This window comes from Triticum aestivum, chromosome 2B, assembly GCF_018294505.1.
Source record: "Triticum aestivum cultivar Chinese Spring chromosome 2B, IWGSC CS RefSeq v2.1, whole genome shotgun sequence".
Classification (NCBI taxonomy): domain Eukaryota; kingdom Viridiplantae; phylum Streptophyta; class Magnoliopsida; order Poales; family Poaceae; genus Triticum; species Triticum aestivum.
Window position 1 is genome coordinate 60,004,513 of NC_057798.1, and position 18,234 is coordinate 60,022,746.

The 18,234-nt window shown below is 45.1% G+C and overlaps 2 protein-coding genes across 2 annotated transcripts; one reads left to right on the forward strand and one right to left on the reverse strand.

The window, feature by feature from the left end:
• The first annotated feature begins 7,010 nt into the window (after nucleotides 1-7,010).
• On the forward strand, nucleotides 7,011-11,175 carry LOC123043474 (uncharacterized). The gene is made up of 3 exons (XM_044465933.1): nucleotides 7,011-7,486; nucleotides 7,583-7,702; nucleotides 9,961-11,175. Exons 1-3 carry the CDS (start codon nucleotides 7,370-7,372, stop codon nucleotides 10,162-10,164), a joined length of 441 nt encoding a protein of 146 aa, XP_044321868.1. The 5' UTR covers nucleotides 7,011-7,369; the 3' UTR covers nucleotides 10,165-11,175.
• Nucleotides 11,176-11,557: 382 nt separating this feature from the next.
• LOC123043473 (ER membrane protein complex subunit 8/9 homolog) lies at nucleotides 11,558-15,194 on the reverse strand. The gene is made up of 4 exons (XM_044465932.1): nucleotides 14,652-15,194; nucleotides 14,482-14,541; nucleotides 12,011-12,177; nucleotides 11,558-11,876 (listed from the first exon to the last, which is right to left on the reverse strand). Exons 1-4 carry the CDS (start codon nucleotides 15,018-15,020, stop codon nucleotides 11,846-11,848), a joined length of 627 nt encoding a protein of 208 aa, XP_044321867.1. The 5' UTR covers nucleotides 15,021-15,194; the 3' UTR covers nucleotides 11,558-11,845.
• Between the last annotated feature and the right edge of the window lie 3,040 nt (nucleotides 15,195-18,234).

Here is an 18,234-nt window from a genome sequence, read left to right on the forward strand (position 1 = left end):
GGCCTGATTGAATGCCCTCATGTCTCTAAAACCCATGCCCCCATGGATTTGGGTAGTCTCAACTTGTCCCAACTCATCCAAGCCATTTTCTTCTTCCCATTCTCCACCCCCACCAACACTGGCGGATCATCCGAGTCAATTCATCACAAATTGATGCAGGGAGTTTAAACACACTCATGACATAAGCTGGGATGGCCTAAGCCACGGATTTGATTAGGATTTCCTTCACACCCGAAGAGAAGTATTGCTCACTCCAATCAATAAGTCTTTTCCTCAAATGTTCTTGTATTGTTTCAAATTTCCCTTTATGCATTCTCCCTTCAGGAACTGGTAGGCCCAAATATTTGGGCTCGAACACCTCTTTGAGAAATTTCCAGAATACCATTTACCTCATGAGCACACTTTGCAAGCAGTTGTCAGAGAAGAGGATGGAGCACTTCGATAGGTTAATCAATTGGCCTGTCATCGTCGCATAAGTGTTCAACAAACCTCTAACCAAGCCAGCTTGCTGCGCAAACGCATGGAAGAAAAGGAGTGAATCATCCGCAAAAAGAAGGTGAGAAATTTCCGGAGCACTTCTACATATCTTCACACCTCTAAGTCCTTCCTCCCTCATTGCCTTATTGATCAAGGAAGAGAGTGAATCATCAATGAAAAGGAAAAGAAAGGGTGATAATGGATCACCTTGACGAAGCCCCCTGGAGGGGCTGAAGGACTCCAACAAATTCACATTAAACTTAACAGAATATTTCACCGAGGTCACACACGCCATCATGCGAGAAATCCAATGGGGTGAAAAACCCCACTTGGCCAGCACCCTCTCCAGAAAACCCAGTCAACACGATCATAGGCCTTCGACAGATCCAACTTGTAAGCACATAAGGCTGGAGCATTACCCTTGGTTGACTGAATATGATTTATGCATTCGAACACAATGATCGAGTTATCAGAAATAAGCCGTCCTGGAATGAAGGCGCTTTGATTATCAGAAATAAGCTCAGTGAGAAGAGGCCTTAACCTATTCACCATACATTTAGAGACCACATTGTACACAATGCTACACAAACTAATGGGCCGAAAATCCCTAAGCTCTTTTGGATGTGGAACTTTCGGGATGAGCATAATAGCTGTGTTGTTAACATTCTCCGGCATGAGTCCGGTGTTGAAAAAGTCCTAAACTGTTGCACAAATTTCTTCTTTGACCAATGACCAGTTCCGCTGATAAAATCGAGCCAAAAAACCATCGCAGCCCGGGGCATTCAAGGGGCCAATCTGAAAGAGGGCATTAGAAATCTCCTCCTCTGTGTACTCCTTACACAGAGAATCATTCATCGCTGTTGTAACTCGCGGCTCGATACAGTCCAGGACCTCACTCGAGCTGAGTGTTGGATCCTTAGTAAAAATTTCCTTAAAATATGAGGACGCCATTCTTTCCATATCGCTCGGGACATTATGATACATCTCCTTCATATCTATAATTTTTGATTGTTCCATGCCAATATTATTCAACTTTCATATACTTTTGGCAATTTTTTATACTATTTTTTGGACTAACATATTGATCCAGTGCCCAGTGCCGGTTCCTGTTTGTTGCATGTTTTATGTTTCGTAAAAACCCAATATCAAACGGAGTCCAAACGGGATAAAAACGGACGGAGAATTATTTTGGAATATTCGTGATTTTTGGGAGGAAGAATCAACGCGAGACGGTGCCAGAGGGGGCCACAAGGGTGGCCCACGCCACCACTCTAGGTGGGCGCACCCCCCACCCTCATGGGCCCCTCGTAAGGCGGTTGATGCTCTACTTTGGCCGCAAGAAAGCTAATTTTTTGAAAAATATCTGGGCGAAGGTTTCAATCCAATCGGAGTTATGGATCTCCAGATATAAAAGAAACGGTGCCAGGGCAGAATCCCAAAACACAGAAACAGAGAGAGACAGAGATATAGATCCAATCTCGGAGGGGCTCTCGCCCTCCCATGCCATGGGAGCCAAGGACCAGAGGGGAAACCCTTCTCCCATCTAGGGAGGAAGTCAAGGAAGAAGAAGAAGAAGGGGGGCTCTCTCCCCCTTGCTTCCGGTGGCGCCGGAGCGCTGCCGGGGGCCATCATCATCACCGCGATCTTTACCAACACCTCTGCCATCTTCACCAACATCTCCATCACCTTCCCCCATCTATATTCAGCGGTCCACTCGCCCGCAACCCGCTGTACCCTCTACTTGAACATGGTGCTTTATGCTTCATATTATTATCCAATGATGTGTTGCCATCCTATGATGTTTGAGTAGATTTTCGTTGTCCTACCGGTGATTGATGAATTGCTATGATTGGTTTGAATTGCATGTTTTATTATTGGTGCTGTCCTATTGTGCCCTCCGTGTCGCCCAAGCGTGAGGGATTCCCGTTGTAGGGTTTGCAATATGTTCATGATTTGCTTATGGTGGGTGGCGTGAGTGACAGAAGCACAGACCCGAGTAAGTAGGTTGTTTGCGTATGGGATAAAGGGGACTTCATACTTTAATGCTATGGTTGGGTTTTACCTTAATGATCTTTAGTAGTTGCGGATGCTTGCTAGAGTTCCAATCATAAGTGCATATGATCCAAGAAGAGAAAGTATGTTAGCTTATGCCTCTCCCTCAAATAGAATTGCAATAGTGATTATCGGTCTAGTAAGGTAGTCAATTGCTTAGGGACAATTTCACAACTCCTACCACCACTTTTCCACACTCGTTATATTTACTTTATTGTTTCTTTATCTAAACAGCCCCTACTTTTTATTTACGTGTTCTTTATTATCTTGCAAACCTATCCAACAACACCTACAAAGTCCTTCTGGTTTCATACTTGTTTTAGGTAAAGCGAACGCTAAGCATGCATAGAGTTGTATCGGTGGTCGATAGAACTTGAGAACGTATTTGTTCTACCTTTAGCTCCTTGCTGGGTTCGACACTCTTACTTATCGAAAGAGGCTACAATTATCCCCTACACTTGTGGGTTATCACATTACACCACGAGCCATCCTCCTTCATAAGGCGATGGATAAGATTCCTTCGTGCCCGCCAAACTGCCCGCCGCTGCAGGTACTTGGTATTTCGCTCCCCCTCCTTCAACCAAGATACGCGCGAGCGTTGGAGCCATAGCATCTCTTCTCGGTAAAGCAATTCATCTAGCTGATGCATCTTGCAGCGAATCTGTGCTCTATCCGAACCAGCTAACTGGAGGCCAGCGAGCTGTTGACGCAGAGTCTCAATTTCCTTTAACACATTCCCAAAATTTGCCTTGCTCCACTGTTTGAGCTCTTTCATGACCTCACCCAGGGACGTGGCCACCGCACCCAGTTTGCCCGCTGGTCTATGTTTGGCCCAGGCCGCAGCAATGACACCGGGTAAAGCGTGGTCGCATTCCCACATGATTTCGTAGCGAGATACAGGGGCCCGGCGCCGCTGCTCCTGTATTCCCTCAAGATGGACTAACAACGGACTATGGTCCGAACATGAAGTGGCTAGATGCACCACCTTTGCCGCAGGAAAGATATCCCGCCAAGCTTCATCAGCACACACCCGATCAAGGCGGACCTGGACATTGCGACCACCATCTTGACCATTATTGAAGGTGTAGGGTAGCCCACAGAAGCCAAGATCCTCAAGTTCACAAGTAATAAGACAATCTCTGAAGGCCTCCATTTGGCTCTCAGACCGCTGGTTCAGAGATAGATGTTCATGCTGCCATAGTGCCTCGTTGAAATCACCACAAACCAGCCATGGATCGCATGATACAGCTCGAAGGCGACATAAGTGATCCCACATGCGTTGCCTATTCTCAACTCTAGGCTCTCCATAAACAAAGGTCCCCCTCCATATAGAAGTTGAACCCACCTCCACAATTCTGACATCAATGAAACGATTGCAGGCTTGCAGTATTGTTACAGAAAGTGATTTGTCCTAGAACAATGCCAATCCACCACTTCTGCCATCGCTACTCACCCGTGGAAACCTTTCAAGCCAAGTCTCCACTTCAGTTTTCCACTTTCCTTGCATCTTGTCTAGTCTCGGAAAGAAAGACTAGTTTGGGGGAATTGGCTTTAGAGAGGGCCAACACCTCACGAACTGTCCGGCGGTCCCCACCGGCAGTTCCAGGCTATAATATTCATTGCATCAGGCGGTCCTCCTCGAGGGAGGCTGCCGATATCTCATTCTTCTCCGTATCACTTGCAAGTTTCAGACGTTTACTGCTTGAAGTGCTGCTCGAGGGCGATACACCCGCCCCTAGATCATCCCCATTACCATCAGTGATGGCAAGTAGCTGTGTCGGTGTTCCTGTGGTGATGACCTGCTTAGACACAACATGATCCATGTTTAATCTTTTCCTCCCATCCTTGTCCACCTCCATCACAACCCCTGGGTTCTTCACCGGACTAGTCGCCGTGTCCAGAACCTCAGGGTCTAACTTCTCATGCCCCGGCTCGACCGGGACGACTGGTGCAGCACCGCCCAAAGGCCGGGTGGCAGCCTTGGCCGGAGTCACATCAGGCCGAGTTTGGTTGGGGGTATCCGCATACAGCCAGTCCCCGAACTTTAGCTTCTTCTCATCATGAATTCCCAAGCCGCACTCCTTGTGTTCATGGCCAACTAGGCCACAAACTTTACAGAACCTAGCCATCTTTTCATAACGCACCAAATATACTTGCCGCTCCTTAGCACGAACAATACTCACAAATTTCATGAGGGGCTGCTGGATATCATGGTTAACTCTTACCCTGACATAGTCACCACGAGTGTTGCCGTTCAACCTCATCTCCATGATCTCACCTGCACCCTTGAGTAATTTCTCCACAATATGCCTCTTGCAGTATGGATCCGGCAGCTCGTGGATTTGAAGCTAGATAGGCATATGGTCGAATACCACGTCCTCTGCGTGGCTGAATCCATCATACTTGCACAAGAGAACCGCCCAGTTGCGAAACAACCAGGGTCCCTGATGCATGATGTGTTCCCAATCACCCAAACACGAGGCTTGGACAACAAATCTGTTGGGGCCGACCGGCCGGAATCTCACGCTCTGCGCTGGGTTCCAAGTCGCCCTCATATGCTTGTAGAAAGCCGAAGGGCTGAAATTCTTGTCCATATGAACCCTAGCAAGGGCTAGCCAACGGACACTTTTATTGATCTCGGGATCATCCTCATCAATCTCAACATCTTGGAAATCTTCCTCATTAAGATCGAGTTTGTCGAGGAACTGCTCCAGGTTAGGTTTTGCGGCTGCCGAGTCGCCGCTGCTGGTTGCAGAGTGTGCGTCCGAGGGGGGCGCCATCGGTCCACGGCTGGGGAGGGCAGAGGCCGGAGACGAACGGAGGTGCCGGACGCTGGGGCGATCAGATCGCCAAAGAGAAGAAAACCCTAGCCGCCAGCGTAGGGGATCACACAAGAATTATTGAATAAGAATAGAGTTAATGACACTTTTGATACATAGAATTACTCCCGATGTATAAATTCATACATAAACTTGAAAAATGACAAAAATCAATCTTACAACTTGTGTTTTGGATAGGATATGTTTGATTACATTTCCGTTAACTCTTCCTCTTCGTTAAACACTACACCCCAGGAGGCCTACGCTCCATACCTACATGTGAGTCCCACTTGTCAATTGCAAAGAAGGAAATAGAAACGTGATAGAAATAAACACGCCCAGCTGGATTCGAACTCTCAACGTCACAGCCTACACAGGAAACGCTAATCACTGCTCCACATGAAGCCTTGTGATAATGTATGAGATAGACTATATTTATAGTGTTGAGCAAAATAATTATTTTTTTACGAGTGAGCAAAATAATTGATTTGAAGCCACTAGACACTGCACGGGAAATTGTAGATGTTTTTTTTTCTTGATTTTGATTTTTTGCAGGAAGGACCGACAAACCTAGTTTCAGGAAATTTTTTAAAATTTCGTTATTTTCCGTTCAAATTTTTAAAAAAGAATCTTAATTAAATTTTTTTATAAGTTTATGTATGATGGAGCATCAAAATATTTTTTTCGGTTTGCATCAACGTATAGTTTTGGTTTTGTAATTCGAAATTGGCATGGGGTTTGCAACTTTGCATTAATCATATTTTTTTTTAGTTTTTGAATTCAGAATTTGTTTGAAACTTTTGAAAGAAAAAAATGCTGAAAACTTCAAGATTTTCCGGTCCCTTCGGAAAAAAACCGGAATTGAGAAAAAAATTTGTTCAAAACTCGTGCAGTGTGTAGTTTTCTCGAATACGCATAAGCACACGTATCATCACATTAGAAAAGGAACGGCAAAGAAGCCGAGTAGAACGCTTTTCGGTCATTGCAATGCTAATTATGAGGATTAGCAACCACACACACCCAACGCGAACGATCAAGCCCAAGCTGATAGCCATGAGGCAAATAATCACAGAGCTATCAAGCCGCGTCACAACCAGAATAATATGTCCTCCCTCGAGTTGAGGTGGCTGCTGCTGCGGAAGTCCTCCCTGGAGCTGGATCCGTGTCTTTTAATCGGTATATGAGCCATCACTTCCAAGAATAGTATGTAGCGGTGGACGGAGCGAATAAGGTTTCTAATCCGAAGTATTCCAGAATTTATATATAGCAGTAATGAAAAGGCAGCTAGCCTTTGTTTGTTCGATTTCTTAGACTTCGACGATGGAGGGAGAGGAGGATGACGACCGCATCAGCCATCTCCCCGACTGCCTGCTGGGCAACATCGTCTCCCTCCTCCCCGTCAAGAACGCAGCCTGCACCATGCTTCTCTCCCGCCGCTGGCGGCACATCTGGCCGTCGGTGCCGCTCGACCTATACCTTGACGGCAGCAACAGGAATCTTGGCTCCCACGGCCAGTCAATCCTGCGCATCCTTTCCTCCCACGGCGATGGGCCCATCCGTCGCTTCCACGCCACCATCTCCGCGCACAAGGCGACCTCTAGCTGGCTACAAATCCTATCCAACCAGCCCATCGACGACAGCCTCGTGCTCAAGTTCGTGCCGCACGCCGCGCACCCGCCGCTCCCCCGCGACCTCCTACGGCCCAGCGCCGGCGTCCTCCGCCATCTGGAGCTGCACTGCTGCTGCCTCGACCATCAGCCTGGAGTAGCTCCGCCTTTGCAGAGCCTGCATTACCTTCACTTGTCCAACGTGGTGATCCCCGAGGCGTCGTTGCACTCCATGATCGCCGGCTGTCTAGCCCTACGGAAGCTAGAGCTCTTCAGGGTCCATAACCTTCGCCGGCTCGTCCCTTGCTCACGTACCCTCGTCGAGGTGTACATCAGGCCACACGTCCCGCTTGAAGAGGTATCTTTCCGTGGAACACCTAACCTTGAGAACATTGTGCTCTTATATGCCGACATATGGCGGCTAAAAAATGTCCCGACATCTTTGTAAAAGATGCCCTTCCTCCTAAGGTCCGAAAGGTTGCTCTCACGCTTCCAATGCTGCACTCGCCCAACTTTGTGATTACGCCTAAGGTATATATATGCCTACATGATTAGCTTTGATTTGTGGGGTTCCATGTGCATATAAAATTCATGCAAGTGTTTTTATTTTCATTTTTTGTGATGCAGAGGCCAGTATCCATCATTACAACACTTATCCTCAACATGAAATTTAGTGATGGTGAAGAACTGAGGAAGGCTGCCAACATGTTAGGCTTGTTCCCCTGTTTGCAAGTTCTTCAGATTTGGGTATGCAATGCCCTTCTCAAGTTTCGTCGTTTATTTTTCTAGACTAAAGGAGCCTGGCTTAAATTAAACCATTTGCCAAATTCTCTCTGTGTATTTACCAACAAATTAAGTTTTCCTTAAATCACCACTAGATATTTTGTTTTCATTTATTTGCATGTTTGTCTCGAAAATTTATTTTCTATCTAGGCAAAGTATACTACTCCTTAATCGGTATCTAGTTTTACTGAAATCACCACTAGGTATTTAGTGTTCATTCTAAGTTTGGAGAACTAACTGTAGATCTGATCATTCGATTGCTTTAGGCAAGTTTTAGAGGCACCCCTTACTAATCTAAGTTGGCAAGTACGTCATCAGAGTTTAGCTCAAATATGTCTTAAAATGCTAGGTAAACTTAATATGCATGGTGCACAAGCTCGCGATAGGATTTTTCCTTCCTTTATCTTTCACACGCATTACATTCCTGTGTTCACTTACTTTCTTTTTTAAAAATCCATTTTCTGATATTTTTGGAAAGAAAATTCAGTGCACAAGTAGTCTGTTGAAACTACTTAACCTTATCAGTTTTGGTATGACCATAAAGGCACAAACAGAAACGTTTATTTTTTTTACAAATTCGTATTTTCTTAGCGTGCTTTGCAAGGGGAGAAAAAAAAAGATATAATCTCCAATGGCCATGACCACATTTCGCTACATCACCGAGATACACTATCACTCTCATTTTTGCGAAATTGCGAACAATTTCTGAAAATCATAAACATTTTTTTAAACTTGTGAACATATCTGAAATCGTGAACATTTTTCAAATTTTTGAACATTTTTACAGATTGTGAACATTTTCTAAAATCATGAACTTTCTTTGTCATGAACATTTTATACTATCTGCAAAATAGGAAAAAATCATGAACATTTTTCTTGAAGGGGCGAACATTTCTAGAATCGACAAACATTATTTTGGAAATTAGTGAAACAATTTTTGTAATTCACAAACGTTTTTTTGATTTACCGAACATTTTTTGAAATGCATGATCATTTTTTGAATCAGCAAACATTTTAGGAATGAATAAACTATTTTTCAAGTCACGAACAGTTTTTTAATTTTAGGATATTTTTCAATTCGTGAACATTTTTTGAAATTGCAAAAATTTGTCAATTTCATTAATATTTTTTAATACGTGAACTTTTAAAAAAATCATGAACATTTTTTTGATATCCCAAACATTTGTTTTCAAAATTGCGAACATTTTTTGAATATGAATTTTTTAAAAAAAATTCCCGAATATTTTTCTGAATCGACAAACATTTTATTCAAAATTGGCATTTCTTTTATTTTTTGGAATTTTTTTAAGTCCCAGTTATTTGAAGTACAAAAAAGAAAGACGAAAAAGGAAAACAATAACAAAATTAAATAACAGGCCGCTTAGACATGCGCCGGCCCATGCAGGGATTCCCTGTGTGAAACATTTTTTATCACTTATAGGTAACATTGGTGGGTAATGTTTTGCAACTTTTGGGTCAATTTCGATGACGTACGACCAGAAGCAATAACCGCTTTATTATTAAAAATTAAGGTAGAGATTACAAATTGTTTTTTTACCAGCAGGTTGATTCTTTCAGGATTGTTCGAAACAAATGTGCCATTTTCCTGAAATATTACTCCCTCCTTCCCATTATCTAAGGCGTGTAAGATTTTCGCATGGAAATTAGAGCATGGCTGGTTGTTACTGAGGCGCATGGTTATTAACGATTCCTCCATGATATCCTACCAGTCGTGGTTGATTGATCCATGAAAACAGTAGATGGCCAGGTCCATCTAGCGCTTCTAACTGGAACCCATGATTAGTGATCGTTTCCGACTAACTAATCGTAAGAGAGAGAAACTAGTGCGGGCTAAGAGCTAGTACCCGCGTCCGGGTTTATTACAACCCCACCCCACCCCCCCAAAAAACATAGGAGCCTAGCTTTTCCAGAAAATCTGTTACAAGTGTTGTTCCACTGACTGATTTTTGGCTGGGTAATTGTTGATTTTGGAGTTACCCACCTTGTTTATAGGACAAAAAAGTATATGGTTCTAAGCTTAACAGCTGTAATGTCATGCCGTTCCCAAATTTAGCTGGTTACCTAAGTTAAATTGGCATTTACAATATGAATGTTTTCTACTTATTACTGTTAGTTGGTTCACTGTAGCATATAAATTCTTACCTCATTTTTTTCATAGATTTTAGAACAGCTTAATTGATCATTTGTCTTGATGGTCACAGTGCCTCGCCTTTGAATGGACGGATAAACATGCGTTTGGACAGTGGCAACCAGCAGCCGATACAATTACCTGCCTAAATGAGCGTCTCAAATACGTGGAGCTTCATGGGTATTATGGCACTACAGGGGAGGTGCAATTTGCAGGTTTCCTCATGGCCGGAGCAAAAGCTCTGAGGGCCATGCATGCAAATACTGCACGGCAGTAAATTGAGGGATGAGCGTATCAACACCATGAAAAGTTTAATACTGAAAGGCGGCAAAGCCTCGCCGGAAGCTCAGCTTGGCTTTGCATGGAGGAGCGACATACCTACTGTTCGGCTGGACCTTGAGAGTTACCTGCGCGGAGTTCGTATTATTTGATTGCAGGAATTGTATGTATTCCATACTTTACGGTATGAACTGGTTAATCGCATGTGTGTTTTAATTAATTCAGTCATGTTATATGCAATAATAATTTTGAAGTGTTTCAGTTCATATTGAAGGAAAAGGATGGTTAATGATGAGAACTGGCCTCATGCCAGTATTTGCAGAGAATGGCATGTCAATGCCGGCGTCGTATCTTATGAACACGCACACAGGGATGCGGTGAGTAGCAAAAACAAGCAAGGGATGAATCTACCTGCAGGAGCGAGACTACGGCGGAGACACCATGGCATCGCGTCGTCTCGTCAAATTATCAACTTGGCAGAAAATTGTCTACCATGGGAAAAAATTGGATTTTTATGAATTTTTCTAGTATTTGTTTTGAATTTTTTTCTAACCGCGTGCATATGAGCCTGGGCACCGAATCCCTTGGCCAAGGCGTATTCAGGTAACAGAAAATCAAACCAGCTAAGGGAATTTGCATGGGATTATATACAGGCTAACAAATTACGGAGATCGGGAACGACGAAGGTTTGTTTCTTTCTATCTCCACAAGTAGACCGGTGAGATGGAAATTTAAGTCCCTTCTATTTAATGCCGATGACTCTGACGGCGGGCTTGTGGACTTGCAACATGATGAGGCTGTTGTTGCGAAGAGTGACACCCGTGCCAAGAAAAACATCCAACCGAGTCCGAGAGGGCGACCATGACACGGAGAAGCCAATGCAAGCAGTTGTTATTGTTGTTATTGAAACATACACATATGTGATCTAGTACTATTGAATCCCTCATTGAGACAAAGCCCGAGCACGAAGACAGATTATAAACAAAGAGCAAAACATTTTGCATTGTGAATTATAGTATCATTTAAAGTGCTTATGATTCAGCCCTATTTTAAAATAGCCAATCGTCACAAAACTGATTACTGGCTCCGAAGTTTTTACCCTTTTCTAATGTATAATCAGGAATATGCTGGTTGAAACACTGGCTTCCATTTCTGTAATTCTTCTACAGATACTGCTTATACAAACTGGCTCTTGATGTTTCAAATCAAATCCTTGACAACAGGTACTGAAACAGTGCCAATGTACAATTGATCAGATACCTGATCACTGCCAATGTAATTGCTGCTAAGATATTAACTTAGGACAAAGAAAATGATAAACGCTCAGTCAAATGATGAAGAAGGCAGCAAAATATGTGTTCAAAAAAAAAAAAACATGATGGAGGCTGCTATAACAGGGCACAAGGACATTTCCTGTGGTGACGACAACACCATTGACGTAAGCTTTGCTCCCTTTTACAATCACAGTTTTTCTTCATTTTTCATCAATTTTGGCTACAAATCGTCGCAAGAACACATGGGGTAACATCTACTTATTATATCATATTAAATTACAAAATCATGCCAAATAGCTCGTCTGGCCATCAAGTGAAGCGCAGTGATCTGGTGGGACAAGCCTTGATGCCTTGGTTTCTAGCCAGTTCAAATAAATATGTGACAAAGTTGATCTCAAAACCGTGTCAACCAAGCAGGCTTGCGTTCAACCAGTCCCTGCAAATATGCAAGGGGAAATAATGTAAACAGAGGAAAGGAAGCACTCAATATGGTTATTAAAAAGAAGTACAACTTCTTTGTGGGGTATTACAAACTATAGCTTCATGACACTTGTAGACTCTTCCACTTACTTGCTGATATCATCGAGGTGGTCGTCGAAATCAACAACTTGCTGCCATTTCTTCGTGGTAACATGATCAGCTAAGACCACATTGGTAGATGGCTCTTTCAGTTTGAGCTGACTACTTCCATCAGATCCAGCCTGACGCCAGCTTTTTGATGAATCCCTGGTGTATAGCTGCACGTGCCAGGAAACAATGTGTCATGAATCATACAAGCTAAAGAAACAGAATGGTGTTGGCGTTTTATCATGATTCTTAGCCAGGCAATTTAGGGCCCGTTCGGATCTCGTCTGGCTTCCAGATTCCAGAGAATCTCGCGAGAAGCCAGCCGAACAGTTCAACTCCCGGAATCCAGCTTCTGAAGAACGGGCGAACCTGCGTGCAAATTTGTGGAGCAGCTATCGCCCAGCTTCGCGAAAACGAGAAGCGGGAGTTGCTCCAAATTACGTGGTAATGCCATCCTGAAGTGCTACAGCCCACCGAGCGAATCGTTTTCCTATCGCTAAAGCCCTGCATGAACCGTTTTCTCTCAGCGAACAGTTTTCCTATCGCTACAGCCGACCAAGTCGGCAGCCGAACGCTCGCCCAGCTCCCGCGAGAAGCCAGCTCGCCCAGCTCCCGCGAGAAGCTGGCTCGTTTGGGAAGCTGGAGAGCTTCCGAACGGGCCCTTAGTCCCTCACGTTTTCTCTGTTTTTTTCTCACAACTGAGTCTAAGTGGAAATTTTTTTGATTATTTCTACAAGTAATTCAGGGCTTGGTTAGTGTTTTTCCCCCATAATGCAGGATGCAAAATGTAACCATATATTGAGTAAGCTTTACTAGTGTAGTCAAGGATTGTAACCCTGCCTCATGGGTCCTAGTTGATATTTATGCTACAAATGCACAACGATCAAAATACTTCCATTGGAATTTCTGAAAAAATTGTAATCCCTCTGTAAAGAAATATAAGACTGTTTAGATAGAGTACTCTCCAGGGGAGTTATCTAAAATTCATCCACAGCGTATTAGTCAGAATACGCAGACTGAGCAAAATCCATTCAAAACATGCAGATTGAAACAAATCTCAGTCAGTTGCTACTTATAAATAGGAGATATGACTACAAGAATTACAATTTACAAGTCAGCAATTGATGAGCATTGGGAGATATAAGCTACTAGCATAGCCCTCCGCTGAAAAGTAACACTTTGAGATGCTTAATCTGATGCTCTACTAATCACCAGATATATCAGCTTGCAGAAAGATTTCGAGGTCATTGTAGTCCAGCATTTGCTTCTATATATCCGAAAATCTTAACCTAACAAGTTAATATGACAACTCCAAAACTGATTCTTAAGTCATAAGGTAATGAAGTAACAGTGTAACACTGCTATCTCTGTTGGTAGGTATAGAACACATATGCCCAAACATATTGCTGCTACTCCTGCTTTTAGACTTAAGGTGAACAGATTGCACCAGTGGTTCATAAACCCAAGCATAATGCTTCTACTCTCACTTTTGCACTGAAAGCAGACCAATTGCATAATAATTATTTCATGCAGAAGATGGCTGCTTGCATTTCATGGTATTTAGAGGGGCATATGATAGTTTACTTGTTTGTTCAGCAACTTTTCAAATTAAGTTGTGATAAATTAAAATGTATGCATTGCTCACAGTGGTTAAGTTCAACGAATATGTTAGTGTTCAGGTAATGTTAGGTAATTTACTGATTTGTGAGAAGAAACATGGTTGCCTCATGGAAGCAGTGCCATATTAGTTGAAACTATTCTACAATGATTCAGAAAGTATGCACTTAAGCAGCTGTAAAGCAAACTTTCTCTTCCCGAAGCCACCACCACAACTAGTTCAATGCATGAAAAATGAAAGAATACAAGGACTCAAGAGAGAAAAGAATGCTCATGTTCGACCATTCATCATTCAAACATATTGATTAGGGGGCAGGGGGTGCATGAGAGGATCTCTTAAGAATTAGTTCAAATTTGACCCAAAAAAACCGCGCATTCGAACAAATTAAGCAATTAACTTGCAAGACAACATACTATCTCTAGCAAGAAGTGAATTATCTAGTGGGAGTTTGACAAGTCAATAATATTGCTGCAAGATCTATTCCATCACTAGGTAGAAAGTCAATACATGGTACTACCTCCATCCCGGTGTATAAGTCATTCGCGTAGTTCTAGGTCGATAATTTAACTATCTAAATATGTATTATATGTGACAAAAAATATATATTTAGAAACTACATCCGCGTGGAAATCTAGTGATATACTTTTCATGACATATAACACATATTTAATTCCTCAAATCGATGACCTAGAACTACGCGAATGACTTATACACCCGGACGGAGGAAGTATAATTTTCGTAGTTACCAGTAAAAACTTACTAGAAGATACAGTATCTAAGGAAACATACTAATCTGTTGCTATCAATTTAAAAGCAATGAAGGGATACTGATTTCCATAGATCATGGCGCGAGTACCTGAACAACTTCGTCGCGGCTGTTCCCCTTGACCACCTCCTCGAGCTTCACGTTGTCCAGCTGATCAAACCAACACAAAATCAGCAAAGGAGAACCCCAATCAGCACCCAAGCGAGATCTCCGCACCCCATAACCGCTCAAGACAGGGGGGAACAGAGGAGAGCACCCACCAGCAGCACGGCGGCGCGGGGGAAGTAGCGGAAGATGTGGTCCCCGACGCGCTTGGCGACGGCGGGGAGGTCGGCGTCGTCGCGGCGCGCGTTGGCGTGGTAGTATCCGACGACGGCGAGGCCCTGCGCCTGGAAGTGGTCCTCGACGAGGGTGAGCGCGAGCTCGAGCGTGGGGAGCAGCGGGAGGTGGTGCGGCTGGTGGGAGAGCGGCACGGCGTCGGCGACCGAGACGACGGCCGGGGAGGCGGCCGGGTCCGCCAGGCGGCCGACGAGGAGCCCGTTGACGGCCGCCGCCGGGTGCTTGAGCGCGTGCAGCGCGAGCTTCACGTACGCCGCCTGCGCGACCTCGTACCGGCACTCCACGCCCATCGCGATCCGCCGGGGAGGCCGCTTCCGGTCGGGTTTTCGCTGCCTCTCTCGTGCGCGGCGGCCGTCGTCAGATCTGGGTGGAGGGGATGGGATCGGAGTGAGTATCAATCAGATCGGCTTTGGAGCTTTGGAAGGGGAGAGGAGAGGCTCCCGTTGCTGGCCGCCCGATTGGTTATGGACGATCACAAGTGAGTTGGGACCTGGAAAATCAGGCCCAAGGGCTTATCTTGTTTTACTTTTTGAGATGAGACAAATGCAGTACACACCCGTACACTCAAACCATATGAACCCACACACATACCCTGCATCCATGAGCACCTTTGAGAGGCTACACCGACGAATCTCGAAATTAACGAAGTCATTGTCGAGACCCACTAAAAGAGCACCGCTGGAGAGTTTAGAACAAAATGTGAACCCGATGGACAAGTTTCACCACAAGGAACCTACAGTTAGTCTGCGGGTTTGTCTTATTCTTGAGCTTGCTACATATCTTACACCGTCGTGGACATGTTCAATAAGGATAAAACATGAATATTGTTGCACAAGGGTTTCCCTCACAAGTTGTATCAGTTGTCGGTGATCTCGCCCTATATCCATAATCCGATGATTGGCCCTCCAAAAGTCCCCTTCTTCTCGATCCAACCAGTGATTCTTCCCGTAGTCTCCTGAGGACTAATCTCCAGTGTTGTACGACATCCATGGTTCAGATCCCCAACGATTGCGATCTGATCTAGGTAGTCAAACTCCTCCATGTTCTACCTCGTAGCCATTCACGTTTTGACACGTGAAACTGATGACGGGGCTCGTCAGGTTGGTGGATCCGTGAGCGATCGCAAAATTTACTAGATCATGCTGGCGCGCGTTGCTGCGCCCGTTTTTTGGTGTAATTGATTGTTAGTCATTGATACGAAAATATGTAGGCATGTTGTTAAGTAATTTTGCATTGTACTTTGAGCTTGGAATGTGATTCAAACATGGCACGTCAGACGGGTTTATAGTTTAGATCTCCCGTAGACATTTCTAAAGCCCGAGGAAGAATTTTTATACAATGCTGCAAGAGCAAGATTTTTTATTTTGCAATATGTTTATTTTTTCCGAATTGCAGATATCAAAAGGCGCATGGAGAAGGATATTAACGAAGTGACAAAGGTTGCACGACTCGCAAAATCAAATCTTTTCCTACTAATAAATCAGCGGTCGCTTCTGGATGTCCGTCGTTGGTCGTTTTGCAAAAAAAGTCCCCCTATTTCTTAGAAATTAACCCGTGGTCCTACTTAAATCTGGATAAGGTTTGGTTTTTTGCAAAAAACACCCTGCCTCCACTAAACCGCCGTGCACGCCCCTCCGCTTGCCGCCGGCGCACTCCGCAGAAGCCAAGGCAGGAGATGCGTCGCGGCGGGCGTATGCGCCGCCCGAGCCCAGGAATGGGGCGAGGCGTCGCGGCGGCCGTTGAAGGGCGCGGCGGACCGAGGCGTTGAGGCGGAGGATGATAAGGCGGCCGGCATGCTTTCTTGGGGCGAGGCGTCGCGGCGTGGCAGCAGCACGCGAGGGCGTTGTGGAGCGCGCTGCGGCGGGGCGGCTTCAGGTCGTATTGGCTGAACTGGACTGTGGGCGCTACCGCAATGGCGAACTAGAGGAGAGGCTCCGGCAGTGAGCCAGGCATGGCTAGGCATCGCGAAGAGCCACGAGGTCGTCGCCGCCGGCCTCCGCGCCACACTGGACCAGCTGCTGCAGCCCACCTGTGAAGTTGCTCTGGGACGCCTGTGTTCTGCCATTTTGGTGCTCCGTTGCCGGTAGCTGTCCCTGTGCGATGCGTGCGAACCCGCCGTGGCGACCTGCCCCGTGTGCGCGGCACCAAGTACTCCTCATTCCATGTCAAGCCATGCCGACGACGATGGACGTACGTGCGTCGCGCTGTGCTCGCGCGTGAGACCGTGCCTAATTTGGAAAGATTGCAGACCGTGTCCTTGTCGAACAAAATTCAATGGAGTGTCCAATCCGGATTGTTGCTTTCTGCTATAAGAGGAAGGGTAGTCGGCCAGAATCTCCATCAGATCAATTTTGGACGAAACATCCAATGTCTTCGCCAAGTTCGCCGGAGGAAGAAGCGTCGAGTTCGCCGGAGGAACAACAACATCCGTCGAGCACTCCAATGTCGCCTGCGGCGGCTACACCAGAGGTATGTTTGTGCCCTGTTTGATTAATTTTTCTGTCCCCTGTCTCGCTCGCGAGCCCGTGCGCGGCGACTGTTGCTGCTCGCGAGCTCGTGCGCGTCCCTGCTGCTGCCGCTGCTTGCTTATGCCCCGTGCGTGGTGACTCCCTGCTGCTGCCACTGCTCGCTCGTGCAACGTGCGCGGCGACTGTTGCTGCTCGCGCGCTCGTGCGCGTCCCTGCTGCTGCCCTCTCTGGCTAGCCGAATCACTCTGAAGCTGTGAACCTAACACGTGTGTTCTGAAACTTCTGAACTGAATGCTTGAAAGATCGTCTTGTCCTGAAAAAATTTGCTTGCTTGTCACTGTTTGAACTGGTTATTCCTCAGTTATAGTGCTTGATGGATTCTGTGGTAGCCTTACTCATATATTACCAACGAAATACAATTGCAGCCAGAAATCTGATTGGTCATTCTTCAGTTATAGTGGTACTAATGAAATCCAATTGCTTAGTCATCTATTAGCTTTGCAGTGGCATACACATGAATAGATATCTCAGCGTGTACTACAAACATCTTATGTTGGATATATGTGTGCTTTTCAACATATATTTGAAGTGTAACCAGTCTTTCGCAGTTGGATGTATTCTGAACATATGACTTTATCTCCTGAACCCATGGTTAGGGGACCTACCCTACTGGAAAGACCTAGAGATCTGCTCTTCGATCGACGTGATGCACGTGACGAAGAACCTTTGTGTGAACCTGCTAGACTTCTTGGGCGTGTATGGGAAAACAAAAGATATAGCTGAGGCACGGGAGGACCTGCAACGTTTGCACGAAAAAGAAAACATGCCTCCAAAGTAGTATGAAGGTCCTGCCAGCTACGCTCTTACCAAAGAAGAGAAGGAAATCTTCTTTGAATGCCTACTTAGTATGAAGGTCTCGACTGGCTTCTCGTCGAATATAAAGGGAAGAATAAATATGGCAGAGAAAAAATTCCAAAACCTAAAGTCTCATGACTGCCACGTGATTATGACGCAACTGCTTCCGGTTGCATTGAGG